Below are 24,279 nucleotides of genomic sequence, written 5' to 3' on the forward strand. Positions count from 1 at the left end.
CACAGTCAGACCCTGGACAGAAGTGCTCTTTGCATGATGACAGTGACAGTGTTAGTTCAAGTAGCACGTTTGTAAGGAATGTAACTGGATCAAGTGCTATGGAAAAACACACATTTGTTTAAGCATAAAGTAAACTGGATCTCACGATTTCCATGTTACTCTGCTACAAACATATTTATACAAGCTTAAGTAGAAGTGCTTATATGAACAGCTCTTGGTTATTATTTGAGTTAGTTAATCCGAGCGGTTACCTTTGGTCCTGGAACACCATACCCAGGAGGTCCTGTGGCTCCTTGTATTCCTTTCTGGCCCATCATGCCCTATTAAACATATTGAAAGTAGAAAAATAATCTATTCATATATTTTAATACGTTTGATAGGTTTATGGTGTATATTGCCAACATTAACTAATTTTAAATTCACCTTCTTACTGTATATCACCAGGCCTGAACTTGGATTCAAAATAGGCCCTGGCATTTCAAGACCACAGAGGCCAAAACAGACCCCCAAAAATCCTGATCCAAATCGTCTTGCTCCAGGAAGTCCCTGAGGACCTCTTATCCCTGGCTCTCCCTAGAAAATGTTGCACATATATAATTTTTTATAGTTAAATATTTTATATTTATATTATATTTGTGAAATATTATTTCCATATGCCGCCACCAATATCCAAAATTGCAAGTTCTCTTGAACCATCTTGATTGCAGCTAAACAAATGACTCCACTCACAACTTTCCAGAACATCCTGACATATCACTTTGACTAAATCTGTTTCTAAGGATTGGAAATCTACTTTTGGAAAGTGAGCTGCTCAGTTTAGCTTGTGGGTAGATTTATCAATGATCGAAGTGAAAATTCAAATTTTCTCATTTTTTTTATGGCCAAAATGGTCAAATTCTTTTTGAGATTCATCATACTCTGGCTCTAAGAACTTGAATCTGACTATTCTGTTTTAATCAATGGGAGACGTCCTGGGATCAATTTGGAGTTGTTTGCTGCCTTCCTGACATTCGAGGTTTTTTTTCGGAGAAAAAAACTCAAATCAAGTTTTTAAATAGGATCAACCTGAAAACTCAAATCAAATTTGATTTGAGTTTTTAGGTCGATCCTATTCACCTGAGTTTAGAAAATTCAGTTTTTTTTTTAATTCATGGGAGTTTATGGGAGTTTTAAAAAAACTCACATGAATTTGAAATTCGACCCTTGATAAATCTGCCCCATAGAATTAAAAATGTATAGCTAAACTAATATATTATTATGCAGAACACTTATATCAGTTATAGCATCCTCATCACACAGTAGCATTTCACTGTTGGTACTGTAAAGTAGGGATGCACCAAATCCACTATTTTGGATTCGGCCGAACCCCTGAATCCTTCGCGTAAGATTTGGCAGAATACTGAACCAAATCCTAATTTGCATATGCAAATTAGGAGTAGGAAGGGGAAAAAAATTTTACTTCCTTGTTTTGTGACAAAAAGTAACACGATTTCTCTCCCCGCAACTAATTTTCTTATGCTAATTAGGATTCAGACAGTGTCTCTGAACACCTCAGAATTCATTCGGCTGCTTCTGTCCTGTGTCACATGATGGATAAACACTAGTGTCCCAGTGCCACTAGCAGCCATGCACGCCCAAGCCATCACACTGCCTCCGCCATGATTTATACATGATGTGGTATGCTTTGGATCATGAGCTGTTCTCCATACTTTTTTCTTGCCATCATTCTGGTAGAGGTTGATCTTGGTTTCATCTGTCCAAAGTTTTTCCAGAACTGTGTTGGCTTTTTTACATGTTTTTTTTAGCAAAGTCCAATCTAGCCTTTCTATTCTTGATGCTTAGGATTGGCTTGTACCTTGCAGTGCTCCCCTGTATTTACTTTCATGCAGTCTTCTCTTTATGATAGACTTGGATATCGAAACACTACCTCATGGAGAGTGTTGTTCACTTGTTTGGCTGTTGTGAAGGGGTTTCTCTTCACCAATGGAATGATTCTGCGATCACCCACCACTGTTGTCTTCCGTGGACATCCAGGTCTTTGGCGTTGCTGAGTTCACCAGTGCTTTCTTTTTCAGTAGATTTTGCCACTCCTAATATTTTAGCAATTTCTCTGATGGTCTCTGTTTTTGCAGCTTAAGGATGGATTGTTTCACCTGCATGGCGAGCTCCATGAATCATGAGTAGTGTGACCTCACACAATTACTACCCTCTCCACCTACTACAAACCCTTTTCAATCTTTCACCTATTTTTCCTTTCCTCCCTTTCAAACCTTGCTCTTCCTTTACTTGTTTTCCCCAGAGGTTTAAAACTGTAAAACTTCCAGTGCATTGCGAATGTGAACGTATATGCTATAACCAAGTAAAATGACACTTGTAAAATTGTGCTGGAAATAATCAAACGTTTAAAAAAAATAAAAAAAATATTCATCAGCTACTGCGCGCTCTTTTTAACAGAATCAGAGCTTTTAAGGAAAAATCCAACACAATTCACAGTCTTTCCATTGACAGAGCACGAATCGGAAGTAAGATGTGCTGAATGGATAATTTGTAAATATTAGTACAGGCCGTGAGGGATTGAGTATAGTAGGTAAGTACATTCTTTCAGTGAGTGAAGAAAATGAAGCATTCGGAATGTGGTTGATCAATTGTTATAAACAGTGACAAACGAGGTTTTACAATTATTTATTGAAATATAAAACATATGTATATATGACAAATAAGTAGAACAATATTCAAATTAGGTACCTTGACCTGTACTTGTGCTAAAGATATCACTAGAATCCGTTGATGGAGAAAAGGTTGATACAAGCTGACCACTCAGTAGCTGCCATACTTCTTCCTCCTGAAGCATCGAGACACATTGCTTTAGAAGACCTGATGCACTCTTAGGCCTCTGTGCCGGACACAACCAATAGTACAGGTATGGGACCTATTATACAAAATGCTCGGGACCTGAGGTTTTCCAGATAAGGGTTCTGTCTGTAATTAGGATCTCCACGTCTTAAAAAACCCAATAGGATTGTTTTGATTCCAACAAGGATTGCAAAAGCAAGTAGCATTTACGGTTCACCTGTTGAAAAGCAACCGGTGAACATATGGGAGTCTTCGTGGAATTCCCTGAATAAGGTGGTTTACAGTTCCCCTTTAATAAAAGATGAACAGCAAATCAGCTTAGGCAAGGGGATGTAGCCTTCTTCACCCAGAAACACATTTATTTTTGAAAGTTCAGAGGGACATAGGATATATTTAATACTATACCCTATAATTGGCTATTAAAAAAGGAGGCCAGAATGTAGTTGAAGAAAACAAACAAAAACAAACTTTATTCTCTTAAAACACAGCTAATCGTGTTGTACACTGGCACTACTTCAGCCATTTTTGTTTCTAGATGTTCTATAAACTTCAATTATTTGTAGTTCTGATTTTAAATCTTGTAAAGCACTTTTAGTATCAGCCCATATATCCTCTCTCAGTTGTGAAGGCTTTTAAGTTGGCTTGCTTACTATTAGGCCACCAGTAGCATTGACTCCATTAGAGAAGCTAAAAAGACCAATTGCGGATCTTAATATAACTCAATGGACCCAAGCTGGTATCCATAAAATAGGTGACCAATACGAATCTAATGTTCTGAGAACTTTTTCAAATATTCAAGCAAAATATGGTCTGTTAACTTGATACATATTTACATATTAGTCACTATTTGTGAACAAATCAATTTAATCAGCCAACGCAATTTGAACAACAATACATGTTAACACCGACCAAGAAAAAGGGCATAGCCTTGGCCTATAATCTCCTAATGCAGAAGTACCTTGAGGAGCATCCACCTGCATTACAATTCTGGGAACGGGACTTACATAGCCTAATAAGCACAGAAAAATTGGATCAATTATTCAGACAAACAGCTATGTATTCAAACTCTTGGAACCACCAGGAGATGTTTATCAGACTGATGTACAGGTGGCACATGACCCCAGATAAGATACACACAGCATATCCAAACTCATCAAAATTATGCTGGAGATGCCAACGGGATATTGGTTCTTTGCAGCATATATGGTGGTCATGTCCAATAGCAAGTTTTTGGTTACCGAGTTTTCCAGTCTCTAACCGGTCTGAACATTCAACTTCATTTTTACCCAGTAAACAGATTTCTCTGCACTGAACAGACAAAAAAAAGAAACAATGTCTAACTTAATTGGCTTTTGACAAAGAGCCCAGAACAGTTACAGATAAGATACTTTTGTAACAATATTGAGATAAGCAAATAAGTCATTGTAACAATATAAGATAACAGGTCCCTTGGGAGAAGTTACAACAGGCATGTCCAAATTCAGGCCTGGTGTTAGCAATAAACACATACTGGCACGTAGTGATGTATACTTCTTTATGGCTGAAGGTGTCAATAGACGTACTGACGTGCCAGTACAGTAAATTAAAGAAGTATGCGAGAGCGGTGTGTCACTATGTGCCAGTACGTGTCTATTACTAACACCTTCAGCACACAGGCAGCGGTATAGACCAAGTGGCAGATCATTTCACTAACGTGCTCAAATATTACTGCTACGGCTAGGCGATTCCTTGTTTAAATGATGTTTATGGTTCAAAGAATGTCAGTCTGAACGGTCGGCCCCCACACATTTTTACCTCACCAAATCCGGCCCTCCTTAGAGTTAGGCTCACAGTTTAAAGGGCAATTCACCTTCATTAGCAAAACTGTAATAACTGGAAAAAAAAATACAGTAATATGTTCAAACTTTCATAACCTGCCAAATTTTGTAAAATGAACATGGTAATTAGGGGGTGTGGCCACAAAGTGGGCGTGGTCTTTTTATTTCCAAAATGTTGTGAGGTATGTTTGCCGGGAAGTTTTCCTTGTGAAGCATTTACTGTATACGAACATGTTCCTATGATTTGTACAGGAACGTGTCAGTATCCCTTTAAAATAGGGATGCACTGAATCCACTATTTTGGATTCGGCCGAATACCGAACCCTAATTTGCATATGTAAATTAGGGGTGGGAAGGGGAAAACATTTTTTACTTCCTTGTTTTGTGACAAAAAGTCACGCGATTTCCCTCTCCGCCCCTAATTTGCATATGCCCGGCCAAACCGAATCCTAATTTGCATATGCAAATTAGGATTCTGTTTGGCCGGGCAGAAGGCTTCGGCCGAATCCTGCTGAAAAAGGCCGAATCCCACTGAAAAAGGCCGAATCCCGAACCGAATCCTGGATTCGGCGCATCCCTACTTTAAAAACTTGAAAAAATGTAAAAAAAAACTAAATAATTAAAAAACCACAAATAATAATAACATGAAAACCAAACACAAATTGTCTCAGATTATCATTCTCTACAACGTGCTACAAGTTAATTGAAAGGTGAACAACCCCTATATATCTATAAAACTAGTGGCAGAAGCGGTGCATAATGGCCTATGGATAGCACACGCCCCACGTGGTGTAATTTGACACACACCCCTCAGATCAAGAGCACCCAGCGCTTTCCTTCAATTCTCCCAAAAGATACCAGCCCAGTGGTTCCTCTACACAGGACAGCAGACCAAAACCCCCTCCCCCACACACGAATATTACGAAATGTGCGACCCGCTAGGTACAGCTAACTACGGACAGCAGCCCCGTTATAAATATATCCACAGTGCCACGATTAAGGACCTCCATTATATCCAATATCAGCGGCACCGTACTTCACAACAGAGAAGCTAAGTCTTCTCTCAACGTCGCCCGCAATATGTACAAGCGCACAGCAATGACGTTACTTCCGGTCACGCGGATCCTCCGCAAACGTAGCGCCTGTGGGCTCAGAAAGGGCTGAGGGTGTCTGAATATGGTGGAGACGTGTTGGTGTGAACAAGAAAGGAAAGCGACCAATTCTCTCCTCACCCCAATCTCTGGGATAAAGCAGCAGCAACATATATCCCAGGTAATGGGGTATTGTGACTTTATAGACAACATGGGGTTACTGAGTTGCTGTTCACCTGCTGCACTTCTCTAGAAATGGTTTCCTCTGCTCAGTACTTCTATATAACTACATTAAAGTGCCATTTGTACACGTGTAGAGAATCATGTTCAAATCATATTTCAATCGTTCATTCTCCTACTTGGACTAGGGGGTTTAATTGGTTCTGTATTTGCTCACTTTTATTTAGGGCAATTCACATACCTCCCAAAAGTTTGGAAATAGAAAGAGGGACAAAATGTTTTGCCGCACTGAGCTTGGCGACATTTTCTGACCACGCCCATTTCTTGGCCACACCCCCTCATTACCGTGGCCATTTTATAAAATTTGGCAAGTTATGAAAGTTTGAACACATTTCATTCACCTAATGAAGGTGAATTGTCCTTTAGGACAGAGACACGTGGAGATTCGGGGAGATTTAGATAAATCGCCTTTTCTTCGGGTGACTAATCTCCCCGAACTGCCTTCCTGCCGGCTAGGATCTAAATTGCTTGCAGGATGACACTCGGATCGCTTTGTTTTCCGAAGTCGCCCGAAGTTTCCTCATGAGGCAACTTCGGAAAACGAAGCGATCAGAGTGCGATCCCACAGACGATTTAGATTCTAGCCGGCGGGAGAGATTAGTTGCCTGAAGAAAAGGCGATTTGTCGCAGGGTAACTAATCTCCCCGAATCTCCACATGTGTCTCTACCTTTAAGCTGTGAGTCTACCTTCTCCCAAGAGACTTGCTTATCTTGAACTTTTACAAAAGTATCTAAGTATCTATTCTGGGCTCTCTGCCAAAAGCCAATTAAGTTAAAAACATTATGTTTTTCTGGCTGTTCAGTGCAGGAGATCAAAGAGAAAGTCGGGACATTTCAGTAACAAACCCAGGACTGCGGCCTGAGCTGTCAAAATCGGGACTGTCCTGCGAAAATTGCAATGCCATGTCATTGGCCAAATTGGTTAATCGCCTAGACCCTGTCAGTGTACCCATGGACCAATTGTACAATTGAACAGGTATCACATCGGAAAGGGTTTGCAGTTATAAAATTCTAATATCACATTGTTGGGTGGGATCTAAGTATCATCCAAAGATACCGCATGTATCAGCGATTTAAAGGGACATTATAAACCCCCTTTTCAACTTGAGTTTCATGAATAGGGCTTGTTCTGAATATGTTTCCTATTGTTTTAATTAAGAAATATTTTGGTGTATTTTTTTTATTTCTTGGCACTTAAATAAAAAATGAACTCTGTATCACTTTAGTACTTCCTGGTTCTAATGGAAGAGAAGCTGATAATACGAATTTTCAGGCCACCAATAAGACTTCTGATAACGAGCTGCTCAAAGATTACAGCTCATTATCAGATGCCTTATTAGTGGCCTTGCAATTTGTATGGGCGATTTTTTCCCGTTTTCACTTCGCCGAAACATTTGCGAATTTCCCAGCGAAATTTGTGAAACGGCGAAAAATTCTCTAAATGCATTAAAGTCAATGAGCATCAAAATTATTTTGACGAGCGTCAATTTTACACGCGGCAGATTTTTTGCCGCAGGTTTGCAAATGTATTTGCCGTTGCCAAGACACGGAAATTCGCTGTGAATTTGCACCTGGCGAATTTATACGCCCATCACTAGAAGGGACTAATTTGTTTTTTCAAAGGCAGAAGAGGAGCTGTAAAGAAACTGCTGTGTTTTTAATGGGATAGACTGTTTAGGTAAAAAAAAACCACTTCCAACAAGTGCTTAATAATGTTAAAAAAAAAGAGGAAGATATAAATTTCTAATATTAAAATAATAGGCAGCGCATTTTTCTCTTTGCTATTTTATATTTGGGGCAATACTGTCTTTTAAACCCTCTAGTCACAGTCATAACATCAGCTGCTCTAGACAAAAGCATAATATTAGCAGTGTGCAACTGATTATATAGTTACCCCAAAAAAACAGAAAATGAGTGTAAATTGCAAATAATTCCGGATCCCCTTTAAAGGAGAAGGAAACCCCCTGGGCGCAAAAACAGGTAGGCCAGGGGGGAGGAGGGAGGGGGGCAACACAGGGGAGGGGGAGGGTTTTTGCACCCAGGGAATTTCCTTCTCCTTTAATCCTCTAAATGACGTGACACATTTTCCCTAAATAATTCTATAAAGCTAGGGGCAATACCAGTGGTGTATATAGATAAAAAAAATTCAGTAGACACAATGTAAAGTAAATGTAGTACATAATGATTCTATTTTACAACCACTGTTTGCATGGAATTTACTTACATTTTTTTCCTTTACAGAGCTGATGGTTATTGGTTATTTGGGATTCCTGGACTTCAGAAATGAGTGGCTCTAAGCCTGACATCCTCTGGGCACCTCACCATGTGGACAGATTTGTAGTATGTGATTCTGAGCTCAGCCTTTACCACATAGAATCTGCAGCAAGCCCCAGCTCAGAATTAAAAGCAGGATCCTTGCGGCTGTCTGAAGAGACCACTGCTACTTTACTGGCTATAAACTCTGATACTCCTTACATGAAATGCGTAGCTTGGTATCCCAAGTATGATCCAGAATGTCTTTTGGCTGTTGGTCAGGCCAATGGAAGAGTTGTGCTAACAAGTCTGGGCCAGGACCACAACTCTAAATGTAAAGACTTGATAGGAAAGGAGTTTGTCCCCAAGCATGCACGTCAGTGTAACACGCTGGCATGGAACCCCCAGGACAGTAATTGGCTTGCGGCTGGGTTAGATAAACACCGGGCTGACTTTTCAGTATTAATCTGGGACATCAGCAGCAAGTACACTCCAGAGGTAGCAGTTCCGGCAGAGAAAGTTCGTCTTGCGCCCGGTGATAGTGAAACGTGTTCAGTGGTTACCAAACCACTTTATGAACTAGGACAGAACGATGCTTGCCTCTCTCTTTGCTGGCTTCCCAGAGACCAGAAACTGCTTTTGGCTGGAATGCATCGTAACTTGGCAATATTTGACTTGAGGAACACAAATCAGAAAATGTTTGTAAATACTAAAGCTGTCCAAGGAGTGACCGTTGACCCACATTTCCATGACCGAGTAGCTTCATTTTTTGAAGGACAAGTTGCCATTTGGGATCTTCGAAAATTTGAAAAACCAGTCTTAACTCTAACAGAGCAACCAAAACCCCTAACTAAAGTAGCCTGGTGCCCAACTAGAACTGGACTTCTGGCTACTCTAACTAGAGACAGTAATATAATCAGACTGTACGACATGCAGCACACTCCCACACCCATTGGGGATGAAACAGAGCCTACTATCATTGAAAGGAGTGTCCAGCCTTGTGATAACTACATTGCATCTTTTGCTTGGCACCCTACAAGCCAGAACAGAATGGTCGTTGTTACTCCTAATAGGTCAATGTCAGATTTTACTGTATTTGAGAGGATCTCTTTGGCTTGGAGCCCCACAACTTCACTGATGTGGGCTTGCAGCAGGCAGTTGTATGAGTGCACAGAGGAAGGAAAAGGCAGCTCTTCATTAGATCGAGATATAGCCACTAAAATGAGACTCCGAGCTTTATCGCGATATGGGCTCGACACGGAGCAGGTTTGGAGAAACCATCTGTTGGCAGGAAATGATGATCCTCAGTTGAAATCCTTGTGGTACACTTTACACTATATCCTTTTTGACTACTGTCATATTAATCACTCGTTCACTTGAATTTTCTAGTTAGTTTTGCACTCATCTGATTTGTAGGCCCACAGGAATCATGGGAAGTCGCTGATGTTTGGGGTCACAAATGCTACTAAGACTCACCAGCAATAATTAGCTGTGATTTAGCTGTGGTGTGTAGTTCTACTCTTGGAACAAAAAGATCATAAGTCCAATTTATGTAAGAAATATACACAATGGTCTCATCCCAGAAACCCCCCAGTCCCAGTGGTTATCAATCGTTTAGTAGAGTAAATCAAAAGGCAAAAATGGGAAAGGATTCACAGTTAGTAAAAAAGTAGCCCAAAGAATATTAAAATTAAAAAATCTTTATTGGGACATGCATAAGCCTAACACGTTTCATGCCAAGATGGGCACTTACTCATAGACTGTCGGTCTCCCCTCCACACAGTCTATTTAAGGGGGTATTGAGCAATATAAGTATTTGTGTAATGTCAAGTGTGTACATTTTATTGTAAGTGCCCACCTTGGCACGAAACTCACTAGCCTTATGCATGTCCTAATGAAATTTTTTTTAATTTTAATATTGTTTGAGCTACTTTAAGACTCACCAGCAGCAGAATTTTTAGTGTAGGTCAAAATCAGATGCTCTAAATAACCAACTAACCTGGGCATGTTTTGTTCTAGATACCTTAAAGAAGAACTATACCCCCTAAACCCCAGCCCTCCTTCCTGCTACCTGCCCAGACAGTATATTCCAGTCAGAAGTGTTCCTACTTGTAAACCTGTCATAAACATGCAGAGGTAAGCAGTGGAGTTTACAGGCACCGTCTTCTGCATGTTCAGATCCTCTTCTGACAGTCGCCAACATGGAACCTGCAAGAGCATGCACAGACAGTATGTAAGTGGAATGGAAATCTAAACAGGGTAGGAAGTAGAATGGAGGGGTCCAGTTAAAGGGGACTGAGTTTTTTTTGGGAGGGGGGGTTAGTTTTCCTTTAAATAATCTGCACCATATTTAAATCAATTATTGCTTACAAAGACTAGGTTTCTCAGTGTTCTACCCAGAAAAAAGAGGCAGGTGGGGAGAAACAGGCAACAAGGGAAAAAAAATTGGATGCCTCTCATTCCTCTCCCATTCTGTTAGCGATGTTTTTGTAGCCAGCCTTCCTACTGGCTTATGAAATAAAAGATTAAACGTGGTGACTGTGGGGGGGGGGGTCACTGGAGCAGAGATAAGCTGTAGGGGAAATTGCCTAGCAATACACCCGCCAAAAAGGGCCCTGGGAGGACACTTTCTATTTTCGTGCTTACAATTCCTATATACATTAACACTTATGAAGCAGTATGCAGAAGATATTGACCAAAAATCTTCAGGCAACAAAGGGTTATTGGTGTATGCTGGAATCAAAGCAATCACAAAGTCATCTATGGGTAAGGCTCATACTTTTGTTTTTCTATGTGCCTGTAACACTGACCAGAGCTTGTCTTGTTATAAAATGTGTGGCGTTTTCAGGTTATTTGGCCAGTACATCCCATTTGAGGTTTTTCTTGTGCCCAAGACATTATCAGTACTTTCACATGAAATATATTGTTCTAGAATCAGGTATATATATTCTGCTGTTTTGTTAACCAGATATCTCTTCTATAAAGGGACAACTGAAAGTTTCAGGCACAGCTGGACCGGCTCTGATCGACAAGCAGATATTGTGCATTATTCCAGTGAGGAAAGATGCCTCGCCTTACAGCTCTGTGGCTGGAGAACAAAGGGTGCTGATTCTGACATGGGGCCTTTTCTGAACTCCTTAGAGCAGGAAGGAGAATGGGAGAGAGCAGCTGCTATAGCACTGTTCAATCGAGATATTCGCCGTGCCATACAGATCCTAAATAAGGGAGCATCCACTGGAAAAGGTATATAGTTCTTTGCTGACCTTCATGGTTAAGGTATGTGGGGTATTTTGATGCTTCCATATACATAATTGAAAAGTGTATTTAGTCATCATACATTATCATCTTGGGCAATAATTGTACTTTAAAGGAGAATTCAACCTGTTCAAAAAAAAACCTGTACCCCCCCAGGCAGACCCCCTCCCCCCAGGCTAACTAGACCCCCCCCCCATACTCCATACTTACTCCTCAGTGCAGATTATTCCAGCGGAGTTGCACGCATCCATTTCCGCAATCTCTGTAAAATGACTGGGAGATCGGTATTTCTGCACATGCGCAGTTTGAGCAGTTTGCCAGTTTGTGACCACTGTGCATGCGCAAAATTACACGGAAATTGCCGATCTCTCAGTCAGTCAGCTTGCAGAGATCACGGAAGATGGATGTGTGCATCTCCGCTGGAAGAATCTGTGCCTAGGGATAAGTATGGAGGATGGGCATTTCCCCAGGGGGGGGGGGGGTTAGTTAGCCTGGAGGGAGGGGGGGTCTACCTGGGGTGGGGGGTACAGGTTTTCTTCCGAACAGGTTGAATTCTCCTTTAAAGGGGACCTGTCACCTTAAGAAATACAAATCAGACTTGCTGAAGTTAGTCAAACGAAGTAAACTACACTTACATTAATTATTTAATTCACAATCACACAGGCATCATTCCGAAATCTTGTTTATGTGACAGAATTGGGAACCTGATATCCGTTTACATGCCCTGGCTACACAAATAGATGATTAGGAGGGAAGAGGAATGTGAGGAGTAATTGGCATCTAGGATGTGTAGAATGGAAAGTGAAAGTAATTGCCTGACCTGCCCCTTTGCCTAAGGCATAAAGGAGGAGCAGGCAATATATGATTGACAGCTGAGACTTTGTGCGTTTGTAACAGGTATTAATGTCTTAATAGCAAAAAAAAAAACCATACAGCTTTGATGTAACAACTTTTCAGGTGGGTAGATGGATAGATTGAGAGATGGATAGATTGAGAGATGGATAGATTGAGAGATGGATAGATTGAGAGATGGATAGATTGAGAGATGGATAGATTGAGAGATGGATAGATTGAGAGATGGATAGATTGAGAGATGGATAGATTGAGAGATGGATAGATTGAGAGATGGATAGATTGAGAGATGGATAGATTGAGAGATGGATAGATTGAGAGATGGATAGATTGAGAGATGGATAGATTGAGAGATGGATAGATTGAGAGATGGATAGATTGAGAGATGGATAGATTGAGAGATGGATAGATTGAGAGATGGATAGATTGAGAGATGGATAGATCGAGAGATGGATGGATCGAGAGATGGATGGATCGAGAGATAAATAGAGATAGATAAAGAGAGATACATAGATAGCAAAAGAGAGATAGATGATTGAGAGATAGATGATTGAGAGATAGATGATTGAGAGATAGATGATTGAGAGATAGATGATTGAGAGATAGATGATTGAGAGATAGATGATTGAGAGATAGATAGATAGATAGATAAAGAGAGAGATAAATAGCTAGATGATTGAGAGATAGACAAACTGACAGACATGTAGACAGACAGACAGATAGATAGATAGATAGATAGATAGATAGATAGATAGATAGATAGATAGATAGATAGATAGATAAAGAGAGAGATAAATAGATAGATGAGAGAGAGATAGATAGATAGATAGATAGATAGATAGAAGGCAAAGAAAGGGACCGCTACTGCTCACCGCTGCTCCTAGCCAGGTGCTCTGTCGAACAGTGTCCCAACTGCATACATCCAATGAACTCAGTACAAGCAGACGGCACTTCTGGAGTAGGATTTATTGGGGTTCTACAGCAGTAACCCCAATAAATCCTACTCCAGAAGTGCCGTCTGCTTGTACTGAGTTCATTAGACAGACAGACAGACAGACAGACAGACAGACAGACAGACAGATAGATGAGAGATTAGCATAGTTAACTTGTTTTTTTTGTAAATTACAGGTAATCTTAACCTAAACGTCGTAGCAATGGCGCTGTCAGGTTATACTGATGAGAAGAAATCCTTGTGGAGAGAAATGTGCAGCACTTTAAGGCTACAGCTTAACAACCCATATCTTTGTGTTATGTTTGCTTTTCTAACAAGTGAGCCTGGGGTATATGATGGTGTTCTGGTAAGTGAACTGCAGTGAATTGGACAGAAGAAAGGGTCTTTGAAATTTTGCCATACTTTTTATTTTTGTAATTTTCACAGTATGAGAACAGCATGGCAGTGAGGGATCGTGTGGCATTTTCATGTTTGTTCCTTAATGATGCTCAGGTAAGATATTTAAATAAATATTTGATCAGATATGAATACCAAACTACATATAAACATGTCAGAAGTATTGATACATTCCGCAGTGAAGAATTTTAATAATTTTGTATTCAGTTTACATGCATGTTCCCTATTATGGTGGAGACTGAGATAAACTAATGAGGCGTATTGCCATAATCTTGTGCACAGCTTTAGTAGTAAATTTGCTCTTTGGGTAGGTTTGTTGTTACTCTTATATTGCACTTTGTGGTTTCTCAAGAAAGAGAAAGCACAGTGTGAAACACGTAGATGTCTGCTCTGTCCAAATCCCGCTGGAAGATTGTGTGGGGACACAGGACGCAAAGTTTATGTGGTGTGAAATCAAACTACGCACAGCAGGGAACAGAAAAGTGGAGCTTGTTTTAAATTTTAACCCTGGCCGAAAACAAGATTTATATATAGGTAAATTGTTTAGTCTATAGGGGGGGGTTCTTAATGCTATTTTAAAGTGCAAAGTAAGGGATTGTTAAGGGGAACTCTGAGTAAGTGACCCTATATTAGTGGAGTAAAAAAAGTGGAGGGTTACTCTGTGTGGTGAGCGTAGTGCAGCGTGATAAAACAAACCCCTCCCACAACCATAAGCCACACTCATTGTTATAAAAAGTCTCACACACCAATACTTTCCGGTTACACCCACTTTAAAGCAAATCCGTTTTGCTATTTCCTTTTTGGTATTTCCTTCTAATGTACAGTTTGATGGCCAGTATGCATAGATTTAACTAAGTATGTGACATGTAGGGAAACCAAATGAAAATCGCGCATATGACTTTTCTTGGCTGCCAATTTAGCCTCTGCAAACACAGCATATTTACTGTGTATTGTGTGTCATAACATAGCACAACCCCATCATATTCTATATTACCCAAGATTATTTCATATATATCATTCTTTCCCTACTCCTTCAAGGGTAACTCCGGGTTCCAAAGCAAAATTTGAAAAAGAGGCCCACATAACACAGAAACCCCTAATAAACCCATCACAGTTACCAGTTTCTTCAAAAAGTATGAATAAATGCCATTTTCTATGCTGAAATCCAGCTGTTTAACAGTTCTTCTCTTTCTGCATCATTTGAAATCCTGGCAGGGAAGGAGGGACTAAAACGTCGATGTTACAAATTGTAACAACTTCTCCTCGGTTTACAGACAGCATGCAGGAACTACATAACCCATAATGCATTGCACTGTGATGTTCCGTTCCTTAATGAATTCACGTGTGCAGGGAATTGTGGAGTTTGGAGGATGCAGGCTGAGGACAGATGGCTGTTGATACAAAGTAACAGTAGTCAGCCAGCTCAGCAAAGTAGTCAGACAGATCAGCTGGAGAGCAGGGGGCTAGGCTTAGGGAATTGTTCTAAAGTCTAAACCATTAAAAATCATGAAAAATCTGCTTTTTTTTAATTGATGTATATTGCAAAGTTGCTTGAATTTTCAAAAAGTTTGTTATGTTTGTGTGGAGTTCCCCTTTAATCTGCTGCTGTTTAATACCTTCATTTTCTCTTTTTTGTTTCCCCTGCTTTCTTCTTCTTTCCCTTTTGCTATAACACGCTCTGATGCCTCCAAATTCTTTATCTGTTTAACACTTTTCTATCTTTTCTAATTCTTTCCCAGCAATCTTTTCTCATCTTTAATCCTCTATATATTTAACTATATTATATGTTACCTCTGCATTGTATTTGCATGCAGAAGTGGAGAGGAGCAAAAGAAAGTTCTGGGATTCAAAACTTTTGCATCCCCACTGAGGGGATGCTATTTCACAGAAATAAAGAAGCGAAGGGATGGCATCCCACCCCAATTCCAGCACTGCCTTATATAGATATAATAAAATACACACTATTTTTTGGAACAGTCTAATATTCTCTTTTCTTCACTTTCTATAAAGGAATAACACCAATTTGATACATTTCTTTATGTTTTGATATGGAATAGAATGTACAGTGTTCCAATGCATTTGCGTGTATGGAAATAAAAGCTATCATAAGGATTTTGAGCTCTATTCACTTTTTAAAACACACTGGGGCTCATTTATAAACACTGGGCAAATTTGCACATGGGCAGTAACCCATAGGAACCAATCAGTGATTAGATTTTTTCAGTCAGCTGCAGGCGAACAATGAAAGCAATCATTTGATTGGTTGCTATGGGTTACTGCCCAGGAGCAAAATTGCACAGTGTTTGATAAGGATATTAGAACTCACCAAGGCGTTTAGTGACCATATAAAGGCTCAAGGCTACAGGCAGACTGCTTTTATACAAGTTTGGGATTTTATATCAGAGAGTATTTTTTTTATATATTTTTAAAGTATTTCTGTTTTTGCCAATGTTGTTCAGTTAAGCAGATACTTTGACAAGCTGACTAACGAAATGAAGGAAGCTGGAAACCTGGAAGGAATTTTACTAACGGGACTGACAAAGGATGGAGTTGACTTAATAGAAAGTTACGTTGATCGAACGGGAGATGTTCAGACAGCAAGCTACTGTATGTTGCAGGTAAGCTTTGTTGTTTCATTCCATTCATGCAGTAATAAAGGTTATAAGCATAAATGGTCTCTCTATCCAAACGGTGACTGCAAGTAAAGTAAAGCTGCTTGTTCTTTTAAAGGGATCTCCATCTGATGTCCTCAAAGATGAAAGAGTTCAGTATTGGATAGAGAGCTATAGGAATCTGCTGGATGCATGGAGATTTTGGCACAAGCGAGCGGAGTTTGATATTCATCGAAGTAAGCTTGACCCAAGCTCCAAGCCATTAGCCCAGGTCAGAATTGTTTAGTATTGTTTTTTTTTTGTATTTTTAAGTGTTTTTGGCACTAACCAAAAATAAGCAACACGTGACATATGTATGCCATTGTTCTGTGCTGTTCTATACTAATTATGCTATGTCAATACCAAAAGGAGTAGCACTTGGAGGTGGAAATACTTTATAAATCAAATAGATGTTACTTTTAGGGTTGGGGGGTTATAAGGTGCAAGATGCACCAGGCTATAATAATTTCTTCAGTATGCGACACATGGAATAGTATTTGTTAGAATGTACAGTCTATATTGATGTTGCTTTTATTCTGATATTAGGTGTTTGTGAGCTGCAATTTCTGTGGTAAGTCCATCTCCTACAGTTGTTCGTCTGTACCTCACCAAGGCCGTGGATTCAGTCAGTATGGCGTCAGTGGGTCACCAACTAAGTCTAAATTCACCAGCTGTCCTGGATGCCGCAAGCCTCTTCCCCGCTGTGCACTTTGTCTCATAAATATGGGGAATCCTGTCTCCAGTAGCCCAGGTAACTTTCTTAAGACTATTCCCATATGTTCCAACTCTTAAAGGGGAAGTAAAGTCTAAAACAGAATAAGGCTAGAAATGCTGTATTTTGTATACTAAACAAACATGAACTTACTGCACCACAAGCCTAATCAAACAAATAATTTATGCTTTCAAACTTGGCCACAGGGTGTCATCTTTGCAAGACCAAGACTGTGCACATGCTCAGTGTGGTCTGGGCTGCTTGGGGATCATTACATTATCAAAAAGTCAAATAATATCTGCCAGAAGCTAATACAACAAGACTGATTAATAATCAGAATATACAGACTGCACTGGGTCCTGTGTTGTCATGTAATCTAATGTGGAATTTATAGTTTTTGTATTGTTTAATACAAACTTTCTCCAACTCTCAAGAACCAGTGGCTGCAGAAAAATAATCCTCCAAATAGAATCCCAGTTTATCTGTTTAAATCTGGCTCCATGATCTTTGTCCCTGCAGCTGGAGTTGGAAACAGTAAAGGGGATGTAAAGGCAAAAATAAAATCCAATACAAATCTCAACACAGTCACCGACTGCTCTACAGGGAAACAAACAAAGCTACTTGAGTTCTGCATGGCTGGAAAGTAAGACGGGGGCTTCCCCTGCTGTTTATAAGTATGATTGTTTCCATGCAGAGCAGTTAGGGACTGTCTGACAATTCCTATCCACAGCAGTAAATGAAGGGAGAATTTCACTGCATAGTCAGGTTTCTTATAAAATGGTACACATTTTTTTAATTAAAGTACTTGGAGATAGGTTTCTTTTTCATTAAAGAAAGTAAAAATGGGATTTTATTTTTTTGGCCTTTACATGCCCTTTAAATATTTTGTGGTACAGTACTGATAAACCTTAAATGAATTGTTTAGTATAAAAATAAAATCTAGGTAAATAGACAGGCTATGCAAAATAAAAAATGGGTATGACCCATGTGACCCCCCTCAAGTCACTGATAGGTTACTGCCTGGGGTAACCAATCAGTGGAAACCAAGAGAGCTGCAAAGCAGGAAGTAGTGTTCTGGCTATTATGTTAGACATCCAGTCACTTCAGCCTTTATACATTACATTATTGCCTAGCTAACTATATTAAAAACATTTTTTATTTTTGCACAGCCTATCTATTTACCCAGTTTTTAGTCTTATAGTGAACAATTCCTTTAATATGAAACAAACATTTAAAAAAAACTTACTTACATGGGTGTCCATGCAGATAGCTTGCACTCCATTCTGGTGAAACTAAACATGTCCTCAATGTTAGGTCTATACAAATCCCAAATTGCAAATCCTAAAAATGCTTTACCTATTAACGTATGTATGCTCAATGAGCTAACCATCAGCATACATCCACTGCCAGCCCCGGACTGGCAATCTGTGGGTTCTGGCAAATGCCAAAGGGGCTGCCATAGCAAGTGACTATTAAGTGGGCTGATGGGGGCTGTTTGGGCCTCTCTGTACTTGGAATGCCAGGGCCTATTTTGACTCCCAGTCCAGCACAGAAAGCCCTTATGCTGTAGGACTTGGATGACCTTAGGAGAACATATTGATCACATTGCTTTACTGATGAAGCTGTTTTTTGGAAAGGAGCATCAAAGTCTGATGAGAAGGTGGACCTGAGCAAGGAAAAGAAGGTGGCAAAGTTTAACAACTGGTTTACATGGTGTCACAACTGCAGACATGGTGGCCATGCGGGACATATGCTAAGCTGGTTCAAGTGAGTACACAAAGTTCTACGTATGATCTGACTGAGAGCAGGACAAATAAGAAATGTTGCCATCACATACAGGATGGAAGTCCAGGTTTTAAGGCAGCATTGCAACATACATTAACTTTTGATAGTGACTATTATGAAATAAATGATCACTAAAGGGAATAGGAAATAAATTAAAGCTAATAACATTACTTATAATATACATACCCTGCATGTTATGTTTTTGCATCTTAGTATATAAACCTAAAGGCATGCTATAGTCAGAATAGTTTAATGTTTGTACGTAAAAAACCCTTTTTAATGTACAGTAGATCCGTATTAGTGATACATCTTGAAGAAATGTTTGTCACTTCTGCATAAGAAAGTCAATGCCTTTCTTTTTCTCTCTCATGGCTGTAATTATATTTATCTCTAATACATCACTGACTCCACAGTTGTCCAAGATCCTGTCTGCAACACATTCATTTCATACCCAGTAAACTTACACGATGAGAGCAACTGACCCTACACATGAATGACATTTTAAACTGATTTAAAGTTATTTTTAAGGGGCAGATTTATTAAGGATCAAATTGAAAATTCTAATTTTTTTATGGTCAAAACTCTCAAATTCGAATTGTGAATTATTCAAACTCGATTTGAGTTTTAATTTGAATTTTGAGATTTATCATACTTTGGCCCTTTAAGAACTTGAATTCGACTATTCGCCACATAAAACCTGGCGATTTCATCTATAAGTCAGTGGGAGACGTCCAGTGACCATTTTTATGCTGTTATTAACCTTCCTGACACTTTTTTTTTTGGAGAAAAAACGCAAATTGAGTTTAGTCGAATTCGAAATCGAATTCAATCTGAGGTTTGGGTCGAGAAAATTCGTCCAAGTTTTAGATATTTGATTTTTTTTTTTTATATATAAATAGCCCCCCCCCATTTGAATTTTGAGTATAATCAAATTTAATAAGAGTTAAAAAAAAAAGTCATATGAATTCTAAAGGGCAAATTCACTAAGCGCCAAAAATGCGATAGCGACAGCTTGGCTGCACTTCGCCAGGTGTTTCGCCAGGGCTGCTCAAATTCACTAAAATCCGAAGTTGCGCCCAGGGAGGGAAAGGTACCGAAGTTGCGGTAGCGTTAATTCGTCAAGCAAAGCAAAGTTACGCTAGCGATGCCTAATTTGCATACAGCGCCAAGTTAAAGTACAATGGACGTATGTGTAGCAGCAAATACATTAAACTACACAAGCTGGGAAACCTTCATAAAATAAAATAGAGGTGTTATTTTGCCCTATACATGTGCCCACTGTATAGTTTAGGTGCCATATGTTAGGAAATGTAGGGGTGAAGGAGGGTACCCCCAAAAAAATTTACAATCTTTTTCAGCCTATCACCCTTAAAAAAAGTAAGACGCCAGCGTTTTTTGGGACTTGGAAAAAATTTCAACTTTTTTTGAAGCAAGCCCTATCTACTCTATTGCACTTCGCCTGGTCTGAGGTGGCGAAGGCAAGTCTGGCGCAACAGGTAACATTCAGTAAAATGCGCAAATTAGTAAATTAGCGTAGTTACGTCCCTTCGCCATAGCGCAACTTCGCCTGGTGTTAGGGTGCTAAGTAGCGATAGAGTAGGTCCACTTCACTAGTGAATTTACGCCAGCACCCGTAAATCTGCGAAGTGGCAAAATGACGTCACACTGGCAAATTTTTTCTAGCGTTAGACACTTCGCCCTTTAGTAAATTTGCCCCCATATATGAACTCTAATAAATGTGCCTCTGTATGTTCTCTTGAATGAAGTGTTTTTCTGGTTATTTTTGTCTTTGCTGGTCCTGATTATATTTACCATTGAAACAACATAACATTAAACTGCTCCGCTTGAGCCAAAACTCCCAATTCCTTGAAGAAGAGAAGGTAGAATCATTGGTAATGTACCAGCTATTGGGCATCCTCAGTAAGTCACTTACATTCTACCCTGGGCTGGTGATCCAGAGACAATTAAACATAAAGGAGCAGTTTAATGTTGTACAATATGATTCTATATTAATCAACCTAGAAGTAGAGGTCAATAAACATCAATCTTAGCATGCCGGAGCCCTCTAGTGACCAAACAGAGGTACAACCATATATACTTAAATAATTCTCCAAAGGCATGCTTATAAGTAAAACATATAGTTTATTACATTAAAGTATTAAAAAAACATTAGAAAAATCCCTTAGGCGCTCTAAGGGGTTTTTCTAATGTTTTTTAACAATATGATTCTAGTTTCTGATGGTGAAGTTTAAAAATAAAAGGCTATGGCAAATAGTTTCCTGCAGTTTGTCACCTGACGTTTTATAATACTGTATTACATCTCAGAATCTTGTTCACCAGAATGGGGGACCTGACGTCCATCCCCATGCACTGGCGACACAATTAAATGGTTAATATTCTAAAACAGTTAATCATTCAGGCGGCTCAGTTTAATCGTTTCAGAACTGCTCTGCGTTTCGGGGGAAATTTCTTAAAGTGGACCTGTCACCCAGACATAAAAAGCTGTATAATAAAAGTCCTTTTCAAATTAAACATGAAATCCAAATTCTTTTTTTTTTATTAAAGCATTCATAGCTGTTGTAAGCTCATTTAAAAAAATCTCAGCTGTCAATCAAATATTGTCTGCCCCTCCTCTATGCCTTAGGCTCTCCCCACATTCCCCCTGTTCTCTTAACCATCTAATTGTGTAGCCAGGGCATGGGGTTGGACATTGGGTCCCCCATTCTGGTGCACAAACAAGATTCTGAGATGATGAATGCTATAGTAATAAAAGTCCCAGACAAAATTCAAATTGAATAAAATTCAAATAACTTATACAGTGTAATTAAAGTTAATTTTGCTTGACTAACATTATAAAATAGGATTTGGAATAATTTTTTTGGGTTACAGGTACCCTTTAAGATTCAAATTGTAAATTCAAATTTTTTGAGTTGGGAATAATCCAAATTTGAGATTTATCATATCTTGACCCTGGGAACAACTGGAATTCGATAGTACACCACCTAAAACCTGCCGAGTTCATGCAAAGTCAATGGCAGAGGTCTAATGACCCATTTGAAGATTTTCATAACCTTCCTGACATTTGAGTTTAGTCGAATTCGATTCAAGATTTTGGGTCGTTAAAGGGGTTGTTCACCTTTAAATTAACTTTTAATATGGTGTAGAGAGTGATATTCTGAGACAATTTGCAATCAGTTTTCTTTTTATTAATTTTTTTGTGGCTTTTGAGTTATTTCGCTTTTTATTCAGCAGCTCTCCAGTTTGCAGTTTCAGCAATCTGGTTGCTAGGGTCCAAATTACCCTAGCAACCATGCACTGATTTAAATGAGAGACTGGAATATGAATAGGAGGCCTGAATAGAAAGACGAGTAATAAAAAGTAAAAGTTACAATATATGTGTAGCCTTAAAGAGCATTTGTTGTTTAACCGGGGGCAGTGACCCCCTCCATTTGAAAGCTGTAGAGAGTCAAAGGAAATTAATTCAGAAACTATAAAAAAAAAATAATAATTAAGAGCAATTGAAAAGTTGCATAGAATTGGCCTTTCTATAACCTAATAAAAGTTTACTTGAAGGTGAACTACCCCTTTAATATTCGTTCGAGTTTTAGACTTTCGAGTTTTTTCTTAAATAAGATGCTATTCCAGTTCATTCCAAGTAAAAAAACTCAACCTTTGATAAATCTGCCCCTAAATGTACAATATTGATTATTTTAATTCAGCTAGAAGCTACTACTACTCTAAAGGGACATAGATTTTAAGGGACCGTACTTGTCCTCTTTAATCAACTGCTATTGCAACTACGCTATGAAAGGGCCTTCTATGGTCATGGTTTTTTACTGAAAGCGATGTTGTGTGCGACTGCTGTATCAAGTATCAATGTGTGTTTTGTAGAGATCACAGCGAGTGCCCGGTCTCTGCGTGTTCATGTAAGTGTATGCAGTTGGACACAACTGGAAATCTTGTCCCAGCAGAGAATGTTCAGCCTTAACATATGTGAATAAAGATGGAGGCTTCTACAGCTGGATGGGACCAGTCATCACTGCAAAGCACTTCCTCATGTGGTAATGTGGAGAATTTATCTGGATATACTTTGGGAGAGTCCCCTTGCACTCTTTATTACTCTGTAAATAATGGGTACAGCTAAGCTTGGTTTTATAATGAGAGCATTAAAACAATCTGTGATCATGTAAAGCCGTTACCTTCATTTCCAGTGTTCACCACTTGATTCAATTGATTATTTAACTTGTCCAGCACATTTTCTACTGTCAATGGGAATTATATTAACTAACCACCCCCAATTTCCATTGAACATAAAGAAATGGCTGCCCCAGTCAGAACTATTTACTGCAAAATATTGCTTTATGCCTTTGCATGAATAAATGATTTATTCTATCAAATCTGTGCTGTCTCCCACTATTTATTTTTTTTAAATACTGTACAAGAAAATATACCTACAGTGTATCAGTATTGTTACAAAGTGTCTCTTTGTCTGAGTCTTGTACAATATAAGCACTCGCAAAGAATAAAGTGCTGTGGTTTATTTTGGCTGGTTATGGTAGTTTTCGTGTAAATATCTGATTGTTATTTTATTGCACATTCTATCGGTCCTGGATAACCATAGACGATCCCTGGGAAATCCTTGAAGATGGTTGTGCAACACTCACAGATAAAAAGAGCCGTGGGCTGGTGCAATGCTCATCCCAGCACATTAGGGAGCACATTTACTATGGGTCGAATATCGAGGGTTAATTAACCCTCGATATTCGACCATCGAAGTTAAATCCTTGACGTCGAAGGATTTACCGCATTTCGTTCGATCTAAGGAAAAATCGTTCGAACGATTAAATCCTTTGAAAGAACGATTCTAAGGATTTTAATCCATTGATCGAACGATTTTCCTTCGATCAGAAATTACTTAGAAAGCCTATGGGGACCTTCCCCATAGGCTAACATTGGTGCTCGGTAGGTTGTAGGTGGTCAAAGTTTTTTTTTTAAAGAGACAGTACTTAGACTATCGAATAGTCAAACGATTTTTAGTTCGAATTGTTCGATTCGTAGTCGAAGTAGCCAAAAAAATACTTCTAAATTCAAAGTATTTTTCATTCTAATCCTTCGCTCGAGCTAAGTAAAGATCTAATGGGCATTTTATTTTCCATCTGATTTATCAAGGGTGGAATCGTAAATTCGAATGGTTTTTTGGTCAAAACTCACAAATTCGAATTGGGAATAATCCAAACTCGATTCGAATTGAGATATATCAAACGTTTACTCTGGGAATAATTAGAATTCAACTATTCGCCACCTAAAACCTGCCGAGTTCATGTAGAAGTCAATAGGAGAGGTTTGAAGATGTTAATAGCCTTCCTGACATTCAAGTTTTTTTCGATAAGTCAGTAATATTCGTTCGCATTTTACACAATCT

The 24,279-nt window shown here is 39.1% G+C and overlaps 1 protein-coding gene across 3 annotated transcripts; it reads left to right on the forward strand.

Moving 5' to 3' along the window:
- Positions 1-5,420: 5,420 nt before the first annotated feature.
- mios.S (missing oocyte, meiosis regulator, homolog S homeolog) lies at positions 5,421-23,252 on the forward strand. 3 transcript variants are annotated; one of them, XM_018268772.2, is made up of 12 exons: positions 5,421-5,942; positions 6,805-6,977; positions 8,243-9,590; positions 10,922-11,020; positions 11,240-11,497; positions 13,490-13,659; positions 13,740-13,805; positions 16,169-16,327; positions 16,440-16,592; positions 16,907-17,111; positions 18,710-18,839; positions 22,749-23,252. In XM_018268772.2, the coding sequence occupies exons 3-12, from the start codon at positions 8,285-8,287 to the stop codon at positions 22,843-22,845; spliced, it is 2,643 nt and encodes an 880-aa protein (XP_018124261.1). In that variant the 5' UTR covers positions 5,421-5,942; positions 6,805-6,977; positions 8,243-8,284; the 3' UTR covers positions 22,846-23,252.
- Positions 23,253-24,279: the final 1,027 nt, after the last annotated feature.

The sequence above is a fragment of the Xenopus laevis genome, chromosome 6S (assembly GCF_017654675.1).
Source record: "Xenopus laevis strain J_2021 chromosome 6S, Xenopus_laevis_v10.1, whole genome shotgun sequence".
Classification (NCBI taxonomy): domain Eukaryota; kingdom Metazoa; phylum Chordata; class Amphibia; order Anura; family Pipidae; genus Xenopus; species Xenopus laevis.